The sequence below is a fragment of the Gigantopelta aegis genome, chromosome 12 (genome assembly GCF_016097555.1).
Source record: "Gigantopelta aegis isolate Gae_Host chromosome 12, Gae_host_genome, whole genome shotgun sequence".
Classification (NCBI taxonomy): Eukaryota; Metazoa; Mollusca; class Gastropoda; order Neomphalida; family Peltospiridae; genus Gigantopelta; species Gigantopelta aegis.
The window spans coordinates 12,765,542-12,787,034 of NC_054710.1; the positions used below are offsets into that span (position 1 = coordinate 12,765,542).

General features: G+C 39.9%; 1 protein-coding gene across 3 annotated transcripts in view; it reads left to right on the top strand.

Moving 5' to 3' along the window:
- The first annotated feature begins 4,418 nt into the window (after positions 1–4,418).
- Positions 4,419–21,493, top strand: part of LOC121386310 (hemicentin-2-like) — a 55,678-nt gene continuing 38,603 nt past the window's right edge. For all 3 annotated transcript variants that reach the window (XM_041517171.1, XM_041517170.1, XM_041517172.1), the window contains exons 1-7: positions 4,419–4,545; positions 6,234–6,338; positions 7,451–7,618; positions 12,085–12,396; positions 16,917–17,210; positions 19,185–19,466; positions 21,226–21,489. In XM_041517171.1, the coding sequence (XP_041373105.1) occupies positions 7,552–7,618; positions 12,085–12,396; positions 16,917–17,210; positions 19,185–19,466; positions 21,226–21,489 (1,219 nt within the window). In that variant the 5' untranslated portion in view covers positions 4,419–4,545; positions 6,234–6,338; positions 7,451–7,551. The remainder of the gene's footprint in view (positions 4,546–6,233; positions 6,339–7,450; positions 7,619–12,084; positions 12,397–16,916; positions 17,211–19,184; positions 19,467–21,225; positions 21,490–21,493) is intronic.

Here is a 21,493-nt window from a genome sequence, read left to right on the forward strand (position 1 = left end):
ATTATTTTGTACTGTAAACATTTGGCTGTAAAAAGAACACCGTTATGCTATGACGTCACTTAAATTACGTCATGTAATGTGCGTAAGATTATATGACGTAATGGCTGATGGCTTTGTTGTAGACTGCAGACGAATTTTTACATTAAAAATCAGTTAAAATTGACAATGGGTAATAAAGAGAATAACCAACTCGCTACAAGGAGTTACGAATTATCTGTTTCTCGTGAATGAATGTTGTAAAACCCTCGCCAAAGGCTCGGGTTTACAACATTCATTCACTCAGGACAGATAATTCATAATTCCCCGTAGCTCGTTAGTTATTCTCTAAATGATACTCTCACATCACTGCCATAATTTACTAATTAAAAGATATTTTGGAGCAGCTAGCATATGTGGTGATACTAGCTTAACTTTGGGTAGACTGTGACCCCGATTTCTAGCCAACATTAATATTATGATTGTCAGATATCAGATTGTCTAATTTAGAACAAAATCTACTATGCAGCATCAGTCTAATCCAGTAACATCAATTTTTTTGTTTTTTTGTTTTTTTTTGTTACAGCTACATATACCGGTATATAGGTGACAGTGAAGAATTATTCCCAATGTCGGCCAATTTGCCAAATGTGACCTGATGCCAGACCGCCTTAAAACCTAAAAGTCACACATCTATTCCACTTAATATCCACTTTTCACAAAGCAGGATAACCCTAAAAGATTAGGCATAGTGGATCATCTTTTTATATAATATTCACATTTGATGATGATGGGCCGGCAGTGACCCTGACCTCGCTGTTGTACAGATGAGCAAAAGGGACTACAGGCCAATATTGTCAACTGACATCATCATAATAATAATAAATTCTTTATTTAGTGAGGGTAACAGTTAGCAAAAGCTAATCTTCCCTGAAGCCCTATTTGGCGTGTTTAAATAGACATTTTAGGTTTTGGAATTAATAGATTTTGATCCTCTACATTTCAAAGGTTGTAGAAATTGTTTTCTCCAATATATCACTGTGTAGATATTTATAAATTTGTTAACATTTATGATAGTGGATTCGTGTTTCCATTGTCATCCATTTTAACTGTTTAAATAATGGAGCAGATGGAGTAATAAGATCTACATCTAATATCATCCTTACAGCTCTCTTTTGCAGTTTTAGTAAACGTTCTAATCCATCCTGATTAGTTTCCCCAAATTTCACAGCAGTAATCGATGAGTGGTAAAATATACTCTTCAAAAAAAGAAACGCAAAAGGGTACAAATGGGTTATAACTCCGATTTTATGTTTCCTACCGGTTCATGCTTTGTGAATATAAGGTCATTGCATGTCCCAAACACATTCCCACGGTTACATTCGATAAAACGCAGCTACTGTAAAATAAAGTTTCAAAATGTGAATATTCGCAAAAACGCAGCCACGTGCAAACCATGTCACCACTGCACGTGCGTTGTCTGCACGTGCAACATGAACACCGACAGTATAAAAGTGCAGGGTGTTCGCTTGCCTGGCCTCTGTATCTGGCCGACAGTTGACAATCCAGGACATGCCACGTCTCAGTGAACCGCAGAGAAACAATGCCATCGGCCGACTAGACGCAGGCGAATCCAGAACGGCCGTTGCCAGGGCATTCCATGTGTCCCCAAGCACCATCTCCAGACTGTGGGACCGTTACCAGCAACATGGATCAACACGTGACCTCCCTAGATCCGGTCGACCACGGGTCTCTACCCCCGGGCAGGACCGCTACATCCGGGTACGCCACCTTCGGGAACGATTGACTACTGCCACTCCACAGCCGCAGCAATACCAGGTTTGCGCAGGATATCCGACCAGACCGTACGGAACCGCCTACGTGAGGTAGGAATTCGTGCCAGACGTCCAGTTTCGAGGTGTCATCTTAACACCACAACACCGTCGACTCCGACTGCAGTGGTGCCAGATTCATCGACAATGGCCTCAACTGCGATGGAGACAGGTGTGGTTCAGTGACGAGTCCCCGATTTCTGCTCCGACGTCATGATGGAAGATGTCGCGTGTATAGGCGTCGTGGTGAACGTTATGCGGCAAACTGCGTGCAGGAAGTGGACAGATTCGGCGGGGGTAGTGTCATGGTGTGGGCAGCCATCTCACACACTGGCAGAACTGACCTGGTCCACGTGCAGGGCAACATGAATGCACAGGGCTACATTGACCAGATCCTCCGGCCACACATCGTTCCAGTTATGGCCAACGCCAACGCAGTGTTCCAACATGACAACGCCAGGCCTCACACAGCACGTCTCACAACGGCTTTCCTACAGAACAACAACATTAATGTCCTTCCTTGGCCATCGATATCACCGGATTTGAACCCAATTGAGCATCTATGGGACGAGTTGGACCGCCGCCTCCGACAGCGACAACCACAGACCGAGCTGGCAGCAGCCTTGCAGGCCGAGTGGGCCACCATCCCCCGGGACGTCATCCATACTCTGGTTGCTTCAATGGGCAGGCGGTGCCAGGCAGTTGTCAACACACGCGGAGGCCACACCCGGTATTGACTCCAGATGACCTTGACCTTGGTGGTGTGTTCTATCACTTACTCACAATGGACTAGAGTGAATTGTGAACAATCCTCCAACATTTGGTAGTTATCGGACTCACCATTCAATAATTAAATCAATTCTCCAAATGTTACGACAATGTGGTTTTGCGTTTCTTCTTTTGAAGAGTATATACCCATTGGAGACAGTCAGTTTACCAAGGTAAATGTTTTAACATTATAACATCTATTGGACCTCCGATGTTATGGTCAGTACGTAGTAAACATCACAATAATAAACAATTAAGATTTCTGAGAGTATTTACATAGTCCCCTATCAGGCCCGACAATTTTTTATTTTTTTTTGGTCATCTCAATTCAAGGGCCCTAACTCTGTAAAAACAAAAAGAGGTAAATCTCCATGAAAGTTAAACTTGATCTGCAACAGTACATTTTATAGCTATATACAAAATTTCATGTCAGTATCTTCAGGCATTGTCAAAAAAAAAAAGAGTCTGGAAAACAAATTTTCTTATCTCCTAAGTTCAAGGACAATAACTCCATCAAAAATGGGTAAATCATCATGAATGTCAAACTTGATCTGTAGCAGTACATAAAGCTATACACAAAATTTCAGCTTAATCAGGGCTTCTAGATTATGGTAGCCCCACTCACATGGCTAGAGATATTCAATGCTGGGCTAGTAAATAACTACTATTGCCATGCCAGATGGCTAGTGAAAAAAAAAAGAGAAAAAAAAAGAGTCAAATGTTGTAGTTAAGTCTATTTTGTAAATATGAATATTCTGCCCATACCCAACCCCTAATGTTAGTGTTTATAATCTCCCTCTTTAGGCGACATATTTGATTATTACTATTATTTAGTAAAATTGTATTAACAAAGTAAAGTAGGGCTAGTGATTTTTTAATTGTGGCTAGTAAAAATAGTTTAATCACTGGTCCCATGGCTAGTGGATTTTATAAAAATTCTTGAAGCCCTGCAGCTTAATATCTCAAAATATTCTGAAAATGTTTTCCGGAAAACTACATGTAAACAATGTTGTTGTTAAATTTATCCAATTGTTGGTTTGCAGTAGCGTTTTCCTGTTTATGGGATGGAATTCAATAGGTCCAGAATATGATGTTTCCATTTTAATAACACTGTAAGGCAATGCTGTAGAGTTTTTAATTCTCTGCAACACCATTTTTCCTTACACTATAGGCCCCTATTCAGTTTTGTTTTGTTTTTGCCATAGACTATTTCTTAATTGCAGGGGTTGCACTGGAAAATTCCAATGTAAAATTGCTACCAAGTTTTTTGTTTGAACATTACTAATACACCTGAAGTGTTTGAAAAAAATCTTGTAATTTTTTTTTTTTACTATTTATGAAATATGCATCTGAAGTGAAATTACGACAAGATATCATATTTTTAGTGTGTACCAAGCCAAAACAAAGGTGCGAAAAGTTACTGTGGACCAACGATTCAATTGATGGTGGGCCAACAACGGTCTGCTTTCGTACGGATGACCAACAGGGACTGCAAGCCGATTAACTATTAATAAGTCATTACGTTAATAATAACAACTAATTTCAAAATATCTTAAAACTTAACAAGCTTGATGATGTACCGGTTCCACAGTTTCTACGTCCGTTGTCGCAACCTTGACAGGACGAAGATGCTTCATAGAAACGTCATATCCGTTTACGTTGGGTCTTGTCCTTGGTCATACTAAACGCACGGTTCGAGCTAGCCCGAGTACTCTGATTGTAAGATAGCTAGACGGACATTTGGACATAAATACGCTCTCTTTACAGTCAGAGACCAAGCTATGTATTTTTTTGGCAATTCCCGACAACCAAAAAGTTGGCAAAGATTTCCGCTCTAATACCACAACAATCCTATGTTTGACGTCAAATACCTTTACATCGATCAGTCTAGCTCTCTTACAGTCAGAGTACTCGGGCTAGATTCGAGCCGTTTCTTGTTCATACGGACTAGCACTGTTCCAGAACTAGGGTTAGCGGCTTTAACATTCATTTTCATTTTGAAGCAAACAAAAGTAATGCATTAATAAACTGTTACACACTTCAGCATAATTCAGAATCATGGTAGCAGTACAACAAATATAGTATTTCAGCACGTCAAGTTTGATGTGCACCCAACTTTTCATTCCGTTCCACAATTTGCACCGATGATAAAAGTAACAGTTTTTGTTGTGATAAAATATTTGTTTCGTTTTGTACTAATACCAACTACTACAGTAACTGTGCTTAATTAAAACGTGCAGGGGTTCTGCTAAAAATAGGATGACAATTTGAATTTCTGTGTGGAACTAACGTAATCAATGACGGTTCCAGTTATGTCTCCGATGTTTTTGGGGCGGGACGTAGCCCAGACTGAAAGAAAAGAAAGAAGTGTTTTATTTAACGACGCACTCAACACATTTTATTTACGGTTATATGGCGTCAAACATATGGTTAAGGACCACACAGATTTTTTAAGAGGAAACCCGCTGTCGCCACATGGGCTACTCTTTTTTACGACAGGCAGCAAGGGATCTTTTATTTGCGCTTCCCACAGGCAGGATAGCACAAACCATGGCCTTTGTTGAACCAGTTATGGATCACTGGTCGGTGCAAGTGGTTTACACCTACCCATTGAGCCTTGCGGAGCACTCACTCAGGGTTTGGAGTCGGTATCTGGATTAAAAATCCCATGCCTCAACTGGGATCCGAACCCAGTACCTACCAGCCTGTAGACCGATGGCCTGCCACGACGCCACCGAGGCCGGTAGCCCAGACTGAGTGGTAAAGCGTTCCCTTGATGCGCGGTCGGTCTGGGATCGATCCCTGTCGGTGAGCCCATTGGGCTATTTCTCGCTCCAGCCTGTGCACCAGGACTGGTATATCAAAGGCCGTGGTATGTGCTATCCTGTCTGTGGGATGGTGCATATAAAAGATCCCTTGATGCTAATCGAAATGAGTAGCCCATGGGGTGGCGACAGCGGGTTTCCTCTCTCATTATCTGTGTGTTCCTTAACAATATGTCCGGCGCCATATCATGGGCGTCATTTGCAAGGAAAACGCGAGCGCCCTAGGAGTGAAGCGACTCTACGGGGGTCTGGGGGCATGCCCCCCCCCCCCCCCCATAACATTTTGAAAAATGAGTCATTGTGGCTGTCTGAGAACATTATTTAGAGTAAAGTGTGGGGGGGGACATCAGATATTCTGTCCCCCCACACTGCTAAAAGTGGGGGGACATGTCCCCCCTGTCCCCCACCAAATGACGCTCATGCGCCATATAGCCGTAAATAAAATGTGTTGAGTGCGTCGTTAAATAAAACATTTTCCTTCCTTCCAGTGCTTTTAAAGCCAGACCACCAGTACCCCCAAACAGAAACTCAACGTACTAATATACTATAGTTATTATATGACATAACTATAGCACGCTTGGAATTATTGGTTGGGGGTACCTGTGAGCTAGACAGCATAAAAACGTCCGCTTGACTGGTTTATAAACTGCGTGTTAATTAGATATGATCACATCGGGATCAAACCCTAGTTCGCGAAACTTAGCATCGCTCGTTCTTGGTAAACGTAGGTGAATAGCCAATACGAAATATTTATGCATCGACATTGAATCCGTTGCAGCATATTTGATGGTTAACTAACCAGGACTGCCTAATGCATCATCTGTGTCTTTAGTTTTAGTAGGACCAAGATTCCCGGCCCAAACGTAAACGGATATGACGTTTTTATGAACCAACTTCGACCTGTCAATGTTGAGACAACGGATGTGAAAACAATTTGGTAATTGGTGCATAATATTAGAACATTGTTAAGTTTTAAGTGTTTTTAAATTAGGTTAATATTATTTACGTATAGGAGCTTCTGAATATTGGGGCTTTCTTGTATTTCATAAGCGAATTTTATTTTTATTAATATATTTTCCGTGATAGCCCCGAAATTTCACTCGCCACAGTCTGGACCCCCCACCTTTGCAACATTTCCATCTCGCACACGCACGCGCACACACACACACACGCGCACACACACACGCGCACACACACGCACACCTAGGCCCTATAGTCCAAGCAACACTGACAGGGAAAGCCTTTTTTCATACTATGGAATTTACTACAAGTTATTTAATTTTATTTCTGAGCCGACTGTTTTGTAACTTGCACACAAAAATAGGTTGGGTTTTGGTTGGGGGTTTTTTTGGGGGGACGGGTTATATTTCCAAAACACTTTTACTTTTCTTTCAACTTCAGACAAAACTAAAATTATTTAACATGGGTGAACCAGTTTAGGTGAGCATAAGCACTCGGTTCTAAAGCATATCAATATTTATAAACAGAGTTGTTATTCAAATACCTACCTTTTTATTAGTATTTCTATGCTTAACAAAAACGTCAAAAACTGCCCGCCCGCCCCCCCCCCCCCCCCCCCCCCCCGACTTGAACAAAATCCTTTAATTAAGGCAAAAACAATAGAGAAATTTGGGAAAAATTAGCTGGCCTGAACACTTTTCACAATGTAATTTCATTATTCTACCCATAATATTAGTTGTAACCCATGTAAAAATGCATGGCAATTCGTTTGCAACCCTATATATAGCTGTTTGGCAGTAATGCTAATATGAATAAATGTTGTAATCCAGATTCAGGTACTTTTGTTTAATTCAGGCAAAAATCAGCCTGGCCCCTTACAAAAATAGGAGCCCCGTACACCTATGTGTAGTAGCCGCTCTCCCGCAACCCATTAAATGTTCATGCAGTGTCAAAATAACTGTTAGACACCCTTAATAGCCATATATAGTTTAAATTGTATGTGCTGATGGCCGGGTCATTTAATAATATAAAAAATCTAAATATTCCTTTCTTTATTTACATGTGATGTCTTTTGTTTGTTCCAAAAAGACTAAAACGAGGAATTACGATCTTCATCTCCATCGTACATGTTTGCTGGAGTGCAACTTGATGATGTTTATGTTTCTTAAGAGGAATATCTTAATGATGTCATGAGTTCATTCGTGGTAATATTCATCAGTGCCAGTGTGTTTGGGTATTCACTGATTTGGGCTCAAAGTAAGTACTGTGTTATCTTCATTTATCTAGTTCCAGCCAGTGAACCACGGCAATGGTATGTGCTATCCTGTCTATGGGATGGTGCATATAAAAGATCCCTTGCTACTAATGAAAAAATATAAGCAGGTCTCTAAGACTATATACATTGTATGTCAAAATTACCAATCTTTGACATCCAGTAGCCGATAATTAATAAACCAATAAGCTCTAGTGGTCTCGTTAAACAAAATGAACTTTTAACTTTTTCAACAAAACATAATATGTTGATTTGTAATCACAACAATAGGGTTTAAAGATGCTTTCTCATGATTATAGTTACAAGGACCATATTGTATTTCAGTACTGTACGTTTTATAATTAATTTTCTTACAGAACATCATTAATTATTTTTGACACATGTACATGTGTTAACAATTTAAACACATACAACTGGCTGCCCTTAGGTGATGACCAGGTCACCAATGCCATACATCCAATGAAAAAACAGCATGATCGAAATCGATTACACTGTTACGTATGGTTAACCTGATAATCATTTGTCTGTGATGCTTAAGTGCAAGCTATGGCTGCAAATAACTTTTAGTCTAAAAAGATGTAAAAATTTGCTTTAAAAAAAGGTTTTTGAGGATATGTAAGAAATAGAATAATACATCATGTCCGTTACTATCTTACAACTCGTGTAATATAAATTTAATAGTTACTGTAGTAAATGAAGTACTGTGTTGCAAGTTTTTGTGGGCATGTAATTCACCGTGTAATCTTTGAGCCTGTCGCTTTAAGTTGTCTTTTGTCAAATCAGCAAAGTTTTTTGTTTACCGTATTTTCCCATGTATTATGCGCACCGGTGTATAATGCGCACCCCCCACTTTGAACGTTTATTCCAAGAAAAAAACCATGAACCACAATATAATGCACACCGTTTTTTTAAACCACAAAATCGACAGTGAATGCAAGATGTACCGCTTTCCCCCCGTCACCAAAATTAACGAAAAGCGAAAGAAGCGGTATATTCAAGAAACCAAGAAACAAAACTTAAGTTAGGTATTTGAGTACATAGACCTACATGTCACATTAAACAAAGGCTAGTACTTGCGTACTTACATGTCACAGACTCACACGTGCATAAATCAAAACAAAGTTATATACCCCATACACTGTAAATGACTAATAAATATATAAAAACAAAAATATAGCATATTACATTTCGTTCTCGTGGCTAACGTGAATGCGCGAGATTTCTAAATTTATAATAGTGGTGTATATTTCCGGTTTGCCGAATTAAATCTCATGGAAATTAAAAATATTTACGGTCCAGTTTTGTAATTTTTGTGCACTTTTTGGCGAGGTATGGATACTTTTGTAGATTTATTTTGCATTTATTACAACCATCACAAGTGAAAAGCGATTTTTAAGAGGGTTTTGGCGTTTCGTTGTAATGAACACTATCAATAACCTGTAAAGTACCGTAAACTACCGATCAGCGATTTTTCATGGGTGATCGTTGGACATTTTTAAAAGATATTTTTTCTATCGCTATGTATAGTGCGCACCCCCATTTTTAACCTGTATTTTCTGGAAAAAAAGTGCGCATAATACACGGGAAAATACGGTAATGCAAAATATAGCTGAGCATTATTAAACTGTCAACAAGCTTATTTTTCAAAATTAGATAAACGTTTTTATAATTGAACTCAGGATTTTTTTGGCATTTCAACCAATGTTTTTACATGCTTATTTGTGAAGAGGCATTTATATAAGTCGATCCACTTCATTTATTTGAATAAATATTATTTAAAAAAAAATCAAAACACTTTCTCCCACTCACTCTCCCACACTCCCTCTCGTCACTATCACTCACTTTCTCCCACTGTCACTCTCACACTCCCTCTCCCACTGTCACTCTCCCACACTCCCTCTACTCACTATCACTCACTTTCTTCCACTGTCGCTCTCTCACTATCACTCACTTTCTCCCTCTGTCACTCTCCCACACTCCCTCTCCTCACTATCACTCACTTTCTCCCACACTCGCTCTCTCACTATCACTCACTTTCTCCCACTGTCACTCTCCCACACTCCCTCTCTCACTATCACTTACTTTCTCCCACTGTCATTCTCCCACACTCCCTCTCCTCACTATTACTCACTTTCTCCCATTATCACTCTCGCACTCCCTCTCCTCACTATCACTCACTTTCTCCCACTGTCACTCTCACACTCCCTCTCCTCACTATCACTAACTTTCTCCCACTGTCACTCTCCCACTGTCACTCTCTCACACTCCCTCTCACTATCAATGATTCACTCACTTTCTCACACTCCCTCTCACTGTCACTTATTCACTCACTTTCTCTCACTGTCACACATTTATTCACTCACTTTCTCACACTGTCACTGTCACTCTCTCACACTCCCTCTCACTATCACTCACTTTCTCACGCTGTCACTCTCCCACACTCACTCACTATCACTCACTTTCTCCCACTGTCACTTTCTCACACTTCCTCTCTCACCACTCACTTTCTCACATTGTCATTCTCTCTCTTTCTTTTCCCCAACTCTGTTTCACTCACTCAGTCACTTTTTCTCCCACTGTCACTCACTTGCTCACTCTCTCTCTCTCCCTATTTCACTTACTCATTCTCATCCTCTCTTTCTTCCACTCTCACTTTATCCATCCCCATGCCTCGAAATGGTGGCCTGCGAAAAGGAAAACGCAGTCCATTTTTTAGACCTAGCAGGTGAAAATTTACTAAAAACCACAACAAAATTATCTCATCTGCTATTTAGCTTGTGATTCTGTCATACTTTAATTCCATAATGCTCTAAAATACATCTCAGAGGTCCTAATTTTTCATACACTATTACAAATCCGATCTCCCTTCCCCCACCCTACCCCCCCACCCTACCCCCCATCCCACTTGTTCTCTCCTTTATCACCATCATTTTTCATCTCTTCTCATTTGCTCAGTCATTCGCTCAGCACATATATATTTATATATCCCTCTCTTTCTCCTATTCTCACTCACCTAGTTATCTTCTTGACAAACACATGACTGGGTTTTAAACTGTTTCTCATCCCAGCCAATTAATGCCCCTATGTCTGCATTATAAAAAGCCATTGTATATGCTGTCCTGTCCCATTTACCTTTCAACCGACCATTCACAAATTGCGCCAAATTTCCTCAATCAAAATTGCTCACCCTTTCTCTTTGGCATTAACGGCTCCATTCAAAATTCCATAGCACCACCACCACCCACCCGCCTGCTACTGATTCGATCAGGCTGCTGGTGCTCCCTTGCACCTGCCAGTGCAGGCGGTCCCTCCTCTCCCCTCTCCCCCCCCCCCCCCCCCCCCCCCACCTTTCCTGTCATGGACGGAGGAGCCGGCCAAGGCCGGCTCTTGTGCCCACGACAGGCGTGCGCTACAACAGCTTGTTCTGAATGTGCACGTAAAACCCTATGACCTGACCTGACCTGTCCTATCTGTGGGAAAGTGCATATAAATGATACCTTCAGGCTTGCAGCTAAGGATAATCCAATAGCTGATGATTAAGTAATCAATGTGGTGTTAAAGAAAACAAACTTTAACCTCTCCTCCTTCTCTCACTCTCTCTCTCTCTCTCTCTCTCTCTCTCTCTCTCTCTCTCTCTCTCTCTCTCTCTCTCTCTCTCTCTCTCTCTCTCCAGTTTTTCTGCCACCAAATAATTTGAGGATACACATGTAATATCTCTCCACCTGTTCGTTCACTCAATCCATTCATTCTCATTCTCACTGTCGCTCATACAAGTTTTTTCTCTCTTCCTAGGTATTTCACCCTCTCTAACAAATAGTATTTTGTTCAGTGGGCATTCCACTTTTAAAAACAAAATTACTTCTTTCCTTTCTTGCAAATAGTCTTCTGTTCAGGGGCCTATATTTCACAAAACATTGTAACTTTTACACCTGTGACTAGCAATTATTCAGGTCATATGTTTACATGTGTTTGGTATCTATTTCACGCAGAAACTTACGTACATCATTATGGAAGATGGAGCATTTTAAAGACCAAAGAAAATTAAATGTTTGTACTTCAAACTACATTAGTTGTACTGTTAGTAGTAATAAGAATTGTGATTTAGTCGTAGATCTAGGTTTATGAGCAAAACTTGCAGGGCTTGAAACTTGCCAAAAAATATTGTGGCCCAAAAAATAATAATGGATGTTGGCAAATTAAGGTAAGCAAACCATGAGCCATGAACAAGATTTTAATGTAAAAAATGCAAAACAAATATTAATAGTGGCTCGTATGTTATAGCTCTAAAGAAGATCGCCCAAATAATATTATTTTGGCGACTAACACCATTATTTTTTAATATTTAAGTCGACAAACAGGACATTGGTCGCCAAATGGGCCACAGACCGTTTCGAGCCCTGAACTTATTTACAATGTTTTGTGATAATTGTGCCCTGACTGTTGATTTCAGTGGACCGGCCTCAGGTTGAAACGGGTACATACATCGAACACATACCTGCTTACTTCTTGTGTACAGCACTAACTAGGGGCGGGAATGCATCAGTGAAACTAAGCATAATGAAAAAACGCCCTCAGTCCATAACACCAGTTCATGCGACAAACTACTCGATGACGGAATTATTTCCTGGGATGTGGGAGACGCTGCTGAATTACAGTTTTACTCCAGATCGTAGCATGAATTGGCGTCCTCCTGCGGAGTTCGATTGCGTTGCAACATATGGCCAGCAGAAGGAGCACATCACCCAAATAATTAGCATAGCAGGTAAGTCAAATGGTAGACAGCTTCAGCTTTTTGACATGGTTCGTAGTGGTCTTTAAATTCCTTGAACTGGCCTCAGTGGAATCATGGTTAGGCCATCGGTCTACAGGCTGGTAGGTACTGGGTTCGGATCCCAGTCGAGGCATGGGATTTTTAATCCAGATACCAACTCCAAACCCTGAGTAAGTGCTCCGCAAGGCTCAATGGGTAGGTGTAAACCACTTGCACCGACCAGTGATCCATAACTGGTTCAACAAAGGCCATGGTTTGTGCTATCCTGCCTGTGGGAAGCGCAAATAAAAGATCCCTTGCTGCTAATCGGGAAGAGTAGTCCATGTAGTGGCGATAGCGGGTTTCCTCTCAAAATCTGTGTGGTCCTTAACCATATGTCTGATGCCATATAACCATAAATAAAATGTGTTGAGTGCGTCATTAATTAAAATATTTCTTTTTTTAAATTCCTTACATTTTTAGGTCTTTGAAAGCCTTTGAATTGTAATTAAATTCTTTAAACGTCATAACTAAAGCAATGATGTTATCTTTTACAGCTGCATGCACTTGATATTTGATATTTTCCGTTGCAGTGGTAAAGCATTCGCTTGATATGCGGTCGGTCTAGGATCAATCCCCGTCAGTGGGCCCATTGGGCTATTTCTCGTTCCAGCCAGTGCACCACGACTGGTATATCTAAGGCCGTGGTATGTACCACCCTGTCCTGTGGGATGGTGCATATAAAAGATCCCTTGCTGCTAATCGAAAAGAGTAGTCCATGAAGTGGCGACAGCAGCTTTTCTCTCTCGATATCTGTGTGGTCCTTAACCATATGTCTGACGTCATATAACCGTAAATAAAATGTGTTGAGTGCGTTGTTAAATAAAACATTTCTTTCTTTCTTTTCTTTAAATTCCTTCAAAGTCTTAGAATTTTGAAAAAAAATTTTTAGGTCTTTAAATTGTAATTAAATTTTTAAACGTCTTTAAATTCTCACAAATCATAGCATCACAAGAATAGCCCATGAAGTGGTGACAGCGGGTTTCCTCTCTCAATATCTGTGTGGTCCTTATAACCATATGTTTGACGCCATATGACTGTAAATAAAATGTGTTGAGTGTGTCGTTAAATAACACATTTCCTTCCTAGCTTCCTTCCCCAATTGGGATTTTATTGATTGTTAAATTTGTCAAAACATATATATTCAGGCATAAAAAATTATCGCTAACTGTGAGACAATTTACCCAAATAAACACAATGAAACTTTAGTATTTGTCCACTTTGTCCACAGTTTTGAAGGATAAAGTTGAAACATTTGTGGTAAAAGACACATCGTTTGTTTGAGCTATTTGGAATCATGGAGCTTGCTCTTTATATTAATAGATGTCACATTGTGGAAAACACCTATTCTGAGCAAACGCAAAAGCATTCTAGCAACAATTCTATAAGCTCGTGCATACTGCATGATAAGAAAACTGTTTAATATATGCATTTTAAAACATACTTCATCAAACTGCTTCAATACGGAAATGCTTCATTTTGTACAACATCACCGCTAATATTAAGTTTGTGACTGTCAAAAGCTTGTCAAATGACAAATGTGTACCATACAATGTCCGTGACCAGGCACTTATTTCCAGGTCACGTTTATCTAAATGCATGTTAATAATTATTAATTAAAATATACTAAAAGGCAAAAGTTATTGTGACACACAAAAGACAAAGATAATTGATGATAAGTTTTTACTGCCATGTATGAAACGTTATAACATGGAAAGAGAAATGTCCGAAGGTATGGAAACAAGCAATAGTCCATGATAAGGGCGCACCTGCCATATGCAAATGAGCCACATCACTAGAGGGGGGTTCAGAGCGAAGTTCACACAGTCAGTAGCGAGTGTGTCCACCTTGAGCATTGATGCAGGCCTGGCACCGTCGTCTCATTGAGGCCACTAAACGCTGGAGAAAGGGATGGTACGGGCTGTGAGGGTTTCTGGCTGGAACCTGTTTCGCAGATGCATGGTTCGGATCCATGTGTCTTGGCGAGGGGTTGTCAAGGGTGGTCGGCTTTTTTTGGGTGGTTTTGTTGATATCGTTGCCATAAGTGCCATATGGTGTTTTTGTGGACGTTGAATTTATGTGCAACATCATGCTTCGAGGTCCCAGATTCAAGCATCCCTATGACTCGCCATCTGTCATTTTCACTGAGGTGTGGCATGACGAAATTGCATCAGACAGTTCACTAATGGTGTTTTTCTGACTTCTGGACTTCTGAAGGCTGCACAGAGTGGTAATGATTTGCGACTGAATGTCTGGCCTTTTATGGTGAACACTGGACAGCATTTTCCTGAAAATTCCAAGTTTCTTGCACAAAGTATGCAATCACTGCAACAAGGCTTGGTTGCATTTCTTCGAGCTGTTTCATGCACATTTTCTCTGGTTTACATCCATAAATCCATTCACAAATTTTTAACTCGAAACAATCCATGCCACAATAACTTTTGCCTTTGAGTATACTTTATAGATATTAGATTTTTCACATTCGGGTCCATTTTTTCACAAACTATAAATCCTAGGTCAATTATGACACTCGTTTTTTTCTTTCTTTCTTTTTACTTATTTTTGTGCTTATATCCAATTAAGGTTCAAGCATGCTGTCCTGGGCACACACCTCGACTATCTGGGCTGTCTGTCCAGGACAGAGGGTTAGTTGTTAGTTAATTGTTAGTGGTTAGTGAGAGAGAAGAGGGTATAGTGGTCTTACACCTACCCATTGAGTTGTTAAAACTTGCTCTGGGTGGGAGCCGGTACCGGGCTGCGAACCCAGTACCTACCAGCCTTATGTCCGATTGCTTAACGACGACACCACCAAGGCCGGTCACTTGGTTTACTTCCCATCATTCACCTGGTATCCTGGTCCTCTGCTGCTGACCCATGGCACTAATGACCACAGGTAGTAAGGGAGTATAGTAGGTGGTTACAAGTGTCTCTTTAATGCCAGAAGTAACCACTGTATCATTATATCTTCTTTCTTCTTCTCCTATATTTCACAGTCCTTTCCATTGTATGCATCAATTTGTTTTGGTTTTTTTTACCAATCTTTAATTTATACAGAAACATTACAAATGCATTTATGTATCAAATTGTTGTATATGACTATATAACATTATTATACCACAAATTAGAGATACATGTATGTACTTGTATATAAATTATATTACTTTGATGTAAGGCCATGAATTCAAGGCTCCCCATCCTTGACATGGTCAGAATGGACTGGGGAAAATAAATATTTAAAAAAACAAACAAACAATAAAAAACCCACTGTATACACAGTATCAGTGTTTCTGCCAGAAAGAAATTTTTGGGTATGGCACTATGAAATTGAATGCAACCACAGTCAACATGGGGTAATGGGAGCCGGCTCCCTTAAAAGAATGGATATCGAAATAAAGGGCTTAATTTTAGAGAAAAAAATAGCTGAGGTTATAAATAGAATAGCAAACTTTGTAACAGTAAATTAATATCAAATTTATGTCCTTTGCGACAAGTGAAAATTGTTCAACTCGAGACATTAATTTGATAATATTTTAACTTATAACTTATTAATTATCCACAATTTCTCTCATCCCTAGCCATGCAAGATAGGCGTATTTCATGACATCAGCCCATGCTGAATAAATCTGTATTGGTTAAGCTGCTATTAACATTGGGTGACGTCATGTAAACGGCAAAATAACGCAAGAAATGCTTTTTATATTTCATAAAAACAAGGAAACCCGTTGCCATAATGAAATTATACTGTCTTTTTCGGTTTATACTTTTAGTATAAACCATTTTTGGGTACAATCTTTTCAATGGTTATGATTATTTTATTGTAAGATAATATTTTTTTTTAGGTTTTTCATGTTTTCCCAAAATGCTTGTTTGTCATCTACTGGATGGGAGAAAATTAAATCTCCATTATGTATCCAAGTGGGACAGGGCTATTCCACCCTCAGGTACATAACAATATGTCAGGGACTCTGCAAGCCTTGTCCCTGACAACAAATTATGTACCCTCGGGTGGAATAGCCCTGTCCCACATGGACACATATGAAGGATTCTTTTAATATTCTGCACAATTCTTATTTTTTTGTTGGTTTTTTCCACAGAAGAGGAAGTGGGGTACGAAAATAGCCAAATTTTGTGTCTTGTGGTCTCTTAATTATTTTATAACCGGTCTCGGTGGCACAGTGGTTAAGCCATCGGACTATACTGGCTGGTAGGTACAGGGTTCGCAGACCGGTACTGGCTCCAACCCAGAGTGAGTTCTTAAGGGCTCAATGGGTAGGTGTAAGGCCACTATACACCCTCTTCTCTCTCACTAACCACTAAGCAACTAACAACTAACCCACTGTCCTGGACAGACAGCCCAACAGCCCAGATAGCTGAGGTGTGTGCCCAGGACAGCGTGCTTGAACCTTAATTGGATATAAGCACGAAAATAAGTTGAAATCAATATATTTATACATATTTTATACCACACACAGTAAAACCGAGAGGACTAGAGGTTGATGTTCCAGTTGTTTTAGAGGCATACACAAGTGTCAACATAGCTTGTGAGGTGAAGAGTGGGTTTGGTCAGTTCTCGCTTAAATGGTACCTGGATGGCGTCGAGTTGATTGGATCTGAAGAGAGGACAACGAATCGCGACCTTACCGTTAACATCCTAAATACACTGACGTTGTCTCTGTTTCCAACACACAACAAGCGGAAGCTCATGTGCAAGGTGCACCAGGGTACTATTTACAGCAAAAACATCACGCACATATTGACTGTGCAATGTAAGTGGATTTTTCAGCCTCTAATTTAGACCTTGAAATGTTTTGTGTTAATTGGCTTGCAGTCCCTGTTGGTCGTCCGTACTAAAGCAGACCGTTGTCGGCCCACCATCAACTGAATCATTGGTCCAGAGGTCAACAGTAACTTTTCGCTCCTTTGTTTTGGCTTGGTACACACTAAATATAACATATCTTGTCGTAATTTCACTTCAAATGCATATTTCATAAATAGTTAAAAAAAATATTAAAGGGTCAGACCCTAGTTTTAACCCGTGAAAATTAACACTAAGTTTATTTTATCTACAAACCTGTAACACATTTGGATAAAGTTACAACTGAGTAAAACACGAGTCTGTGACTTTGAAATGGTGAAATACCCTCTGAAAATAGAATAAAACTCGACTCCATAACTGTTACTTCTCAGACGCACGTGCGTTTTAAAAAAGATGATAAATGCATTTTGTGATGTTACAAACACCAGGAAGACCAAAAAACACTTCAAATGTACGGCAATTGATAATGTAAACCATAAAATCTAAGTAAAGTATGATTTCAGTTATCAAAAACAGCTATAACTTGGTAAAAAATATGCCTTAGTGTTTAAAAACTAGGGTATGTCCCTTTAAGGGGAATGATTCATTGCTCCCCTAACTTAGATTATGGGGAGCCAGTTAAGATATTTCCATATTGATACCATTTAAATTCATATGCTAAGGGGAGCTAAAAATTACTCCCCTTGGACTATGCTCTCAGGGGAGTGATGGGGAGCCAGTGATAGCTCCCCATAAACGAAGTTGAAGTTTAGCGTGTTTGATGATATTTAACTTTGACATGCAGCCTCATTGTTTTGTCATGGTACTTAATCTTTCACTCAGAGTTAACTAATTTGACATCCAATAGTCGATGATTAATTAATCAATGTTCTCTAGTGGTGTCGTTAAAGAGTCCAGTCTCACCATGAAAAATGATTGAAGGGAGTGATTAATTGGTTCGTCATCTTAGATTATGGGGGGGGGGGGGGGGGGCAGGATGTAGCCCAGTGGTAAAGCGTTCGTTTGATGCATGGTAGGTCTGGGATCGATTCCCATCGGTGGGCCCATTGGGCTATTTCTTGCTCCAGCCAGTGCACCATATGACACACAAACACAAAAAAACCCCACAAATCTAATGGTAGCTTCAGTTTTTATAGCCGAGCCGATAAATTTTAACATGCTCCTATACCACAAAGGTTTCAAGCATGTCTGTCCCGGGTCCCGTCTCTGGATAGCCAGAAGCCTGTTTTGATAGCTGGCAGATAATTGTATTGGGATGACAAATCATGAAAGGATTAATTAATCCATATGCCCTACCAGTGTTCGAGATTTTTTTTTTTTGTCAGTATCCCAATTGGATACTAACATTTCAAAATCTGGTATCCCACCTGAGAACTTAGTATTATATGGCATCCCGGTGGGATACTGGGTTCTTGAAGTCTGGTATCCAAAATTAAATTCTGGTATCCCCGGTATATCGGGATACCGTTAATCTCAAACACTGCCTACTGGTGGTGTTAGGGGAGGGACGTAGCCCAGTGGTAAAGTGCTCACTTGATATGCAGTCGGTCTAGGATCGATCCCCGTTGGTGGACCCATTGGGCTATTTCTCATTCTAGCCAGTGCACCATAACTGGTATATATCAAAGGCCATGGTATGTGCTATCCTATCTTCTGTGGGATGATGCATATAACAGATCCCTTGCTACTAATGGAAAAATGTAGCCCATGAAGTGGTCACTGTGGTCCTTAACCATTAAGGTTTCCTCTCTAAGACTATGTCAAAATTAATAGTCAAATGTTTGACATCCAATAGCCAATGATTAGCAAATCAATGTGCTATTGATATAGTGCTGTCGTTAAACAAAACAAACTTTTTTACTGGTGTTATAAACAAAATGGGTAAAAATGCAAAAATAAAAATGTCATCTCTCTGTTATGGCAGATGTTCCTGTTGTGCATGCACCTGCTTTAAACTACACCATTGTGGAAGGAGGCACCGTCAGTCTGGAGTGCATCGTCCAGTCAGAACCGCCCAGCACGATATCATGGACTAAAGATGGCGTCCCTATCGACAAAGACTCTCGTCGATACCTACATGGAACGACAGATCGGCCTTCCTTGACATTGCTGGATCTGACAATAGCTGACATGGGAATATACGCCTGCTCCGCTACAAACATCAAAGGAAGAAACACGAGTGAAAATATCGCCCTTGATGTAATTTGTAAGTTGATTCAGGGATCGAAATTGAAAGTATTTAAAATATATGGCTTGCTGGTTTGGGTTTTGGGGGGGGTTTTCTTTCTTTAAATGACCTGCAATTTTTGTGTGGTTTTATCAGATGAATTTCAATTTTATCTGCTAGGACAAAAACATGGACTGCTTTTTACTTTTCACAGGCCGTTAAATATTTCAAGCCCTGTCATCATCCAAATAGTTTACTGCATGCTACTGATACCTGTACTTCTGCTGTTGCTGCTACTGATACTAGTACTACTACTGGTACTACTACTACTACCACTACTTCACCAACTAGTAGTAGTAGTAGTACTGGTACATCGATGGGCGTATTGGGCTGTTCCAGGCAGCTAGTACACCACGACTGGTATATCAAAGGTCGTGGTATGTGCTATCCTGTGTGTGGAATAGTGCATATAAAAGATCCCTTGCTACTAATGGAAAAATGTAGCAGGTTTCTTTTATAAAACTACATGTATATGTGAAAATTACCAAATGTTTGACATCCAATAGCCGATGATTAATACATCAATGTGTTCTAGTGGTGTTGTTAAACAAAATAAACTTTTTAGTACTGATAGTCCTTTTTTATATTTCAAGCCCTATGATTATCCAAATAGTTTACTGCTACTGCTGCTACTACTACTACTACTACTACTACTACTACTACTACTACTACTACTGCTACTGCTACTACTACTACTACTACTACTACTACTACTACTACTACTACTACTATTACTAATACTGCTACTGCTACTACTACTACTACTACTACTACTACTACTACTACTACTAGTACTATTACTACTACTACTACTACTACTAGCTACTACTACTACTACTACTACTACTACTACTACTACTACTACTACTACTACTAGTACTAGTACCACCGCTACTACTAGTACTACTACTACTACTACTACTACTACTACTACTACTACTACTACTACTACTACTACTACTACTACTACTACTACTACTACTAGTACTGGTACTACTAGTAGTAGTAATATTGGTACTACTACTATTACTACTACTACTACTAGTACTGGTACTGGTACTACTACTACTACTACTGCTACTACTACTACTAGTACTGGTACTACTAGTATTGGTACCACTACTACTACTACCACTGCTACTACTACTGGTAGTACTGGTACTACTATTACTACTAGTACTTGTACTACATTGTACTACTACTACTACTACTACTGATCTACTGCTATTTCCAGTAAAACCACTATACTATACTACCAGTATTACTACTACTGTTGCTGCTGCTACTTTTTAACTTGGGCTGTCCTTTATAATAATGTTGGGGTTTTTTGGTGGGAGGGGGGGCGGGGTAGTCCAGTGGTAAAGTGTTCATTTGATGCACAGTCGGTCTAGGATCGATCCCCGTCAGTGGACCCATTCGGCTATTTCTCGTTCCAGCCAGTGCTCCACAACTGGTGAAACAAAGGCCGTGGTATGTACTATCCTGTCTAAAGGATATAAAATATCCCTTGCTGCTAATCGAAAAGAGTAGCCTATAAAGTGGCGACAGCAGGTTTCCTCTCTCAGTATCTGTGTGGTCCTTAACCATACATGTATGTCTGACACCATATAACCATAAATAAAATGTGTTGAGTGTGTCGTTAAATAAAACATTTCCTTCCTTCCTTCCTTTATAATAACATATCTTAAAAGCATTAATATTTCTTTGTCTTTTTTTTTTTGTCTTTTTTTATTTACAGATTTAGCTAAACCTGACAATGTCAAATATACCGTGGTAGTATCTGCTGGTGAGATTGCCGAATTGACGTGCTCTGTGAAGGCTAAACCGAAGGTGACCAGCTTCATTTGGCGTCACGGCGGCAAGACGTTACCCGAAAATGGGAGGACACTCTTCGTAAATACGTCTGATTTCATGACGTCCGCTGGCGATTACGAGTGTTTAGCCATTAACGACGTCGGCACGGCGGAACCTATAGTGTTTAAACTGACAGTAAGAGAAGAAGGTCA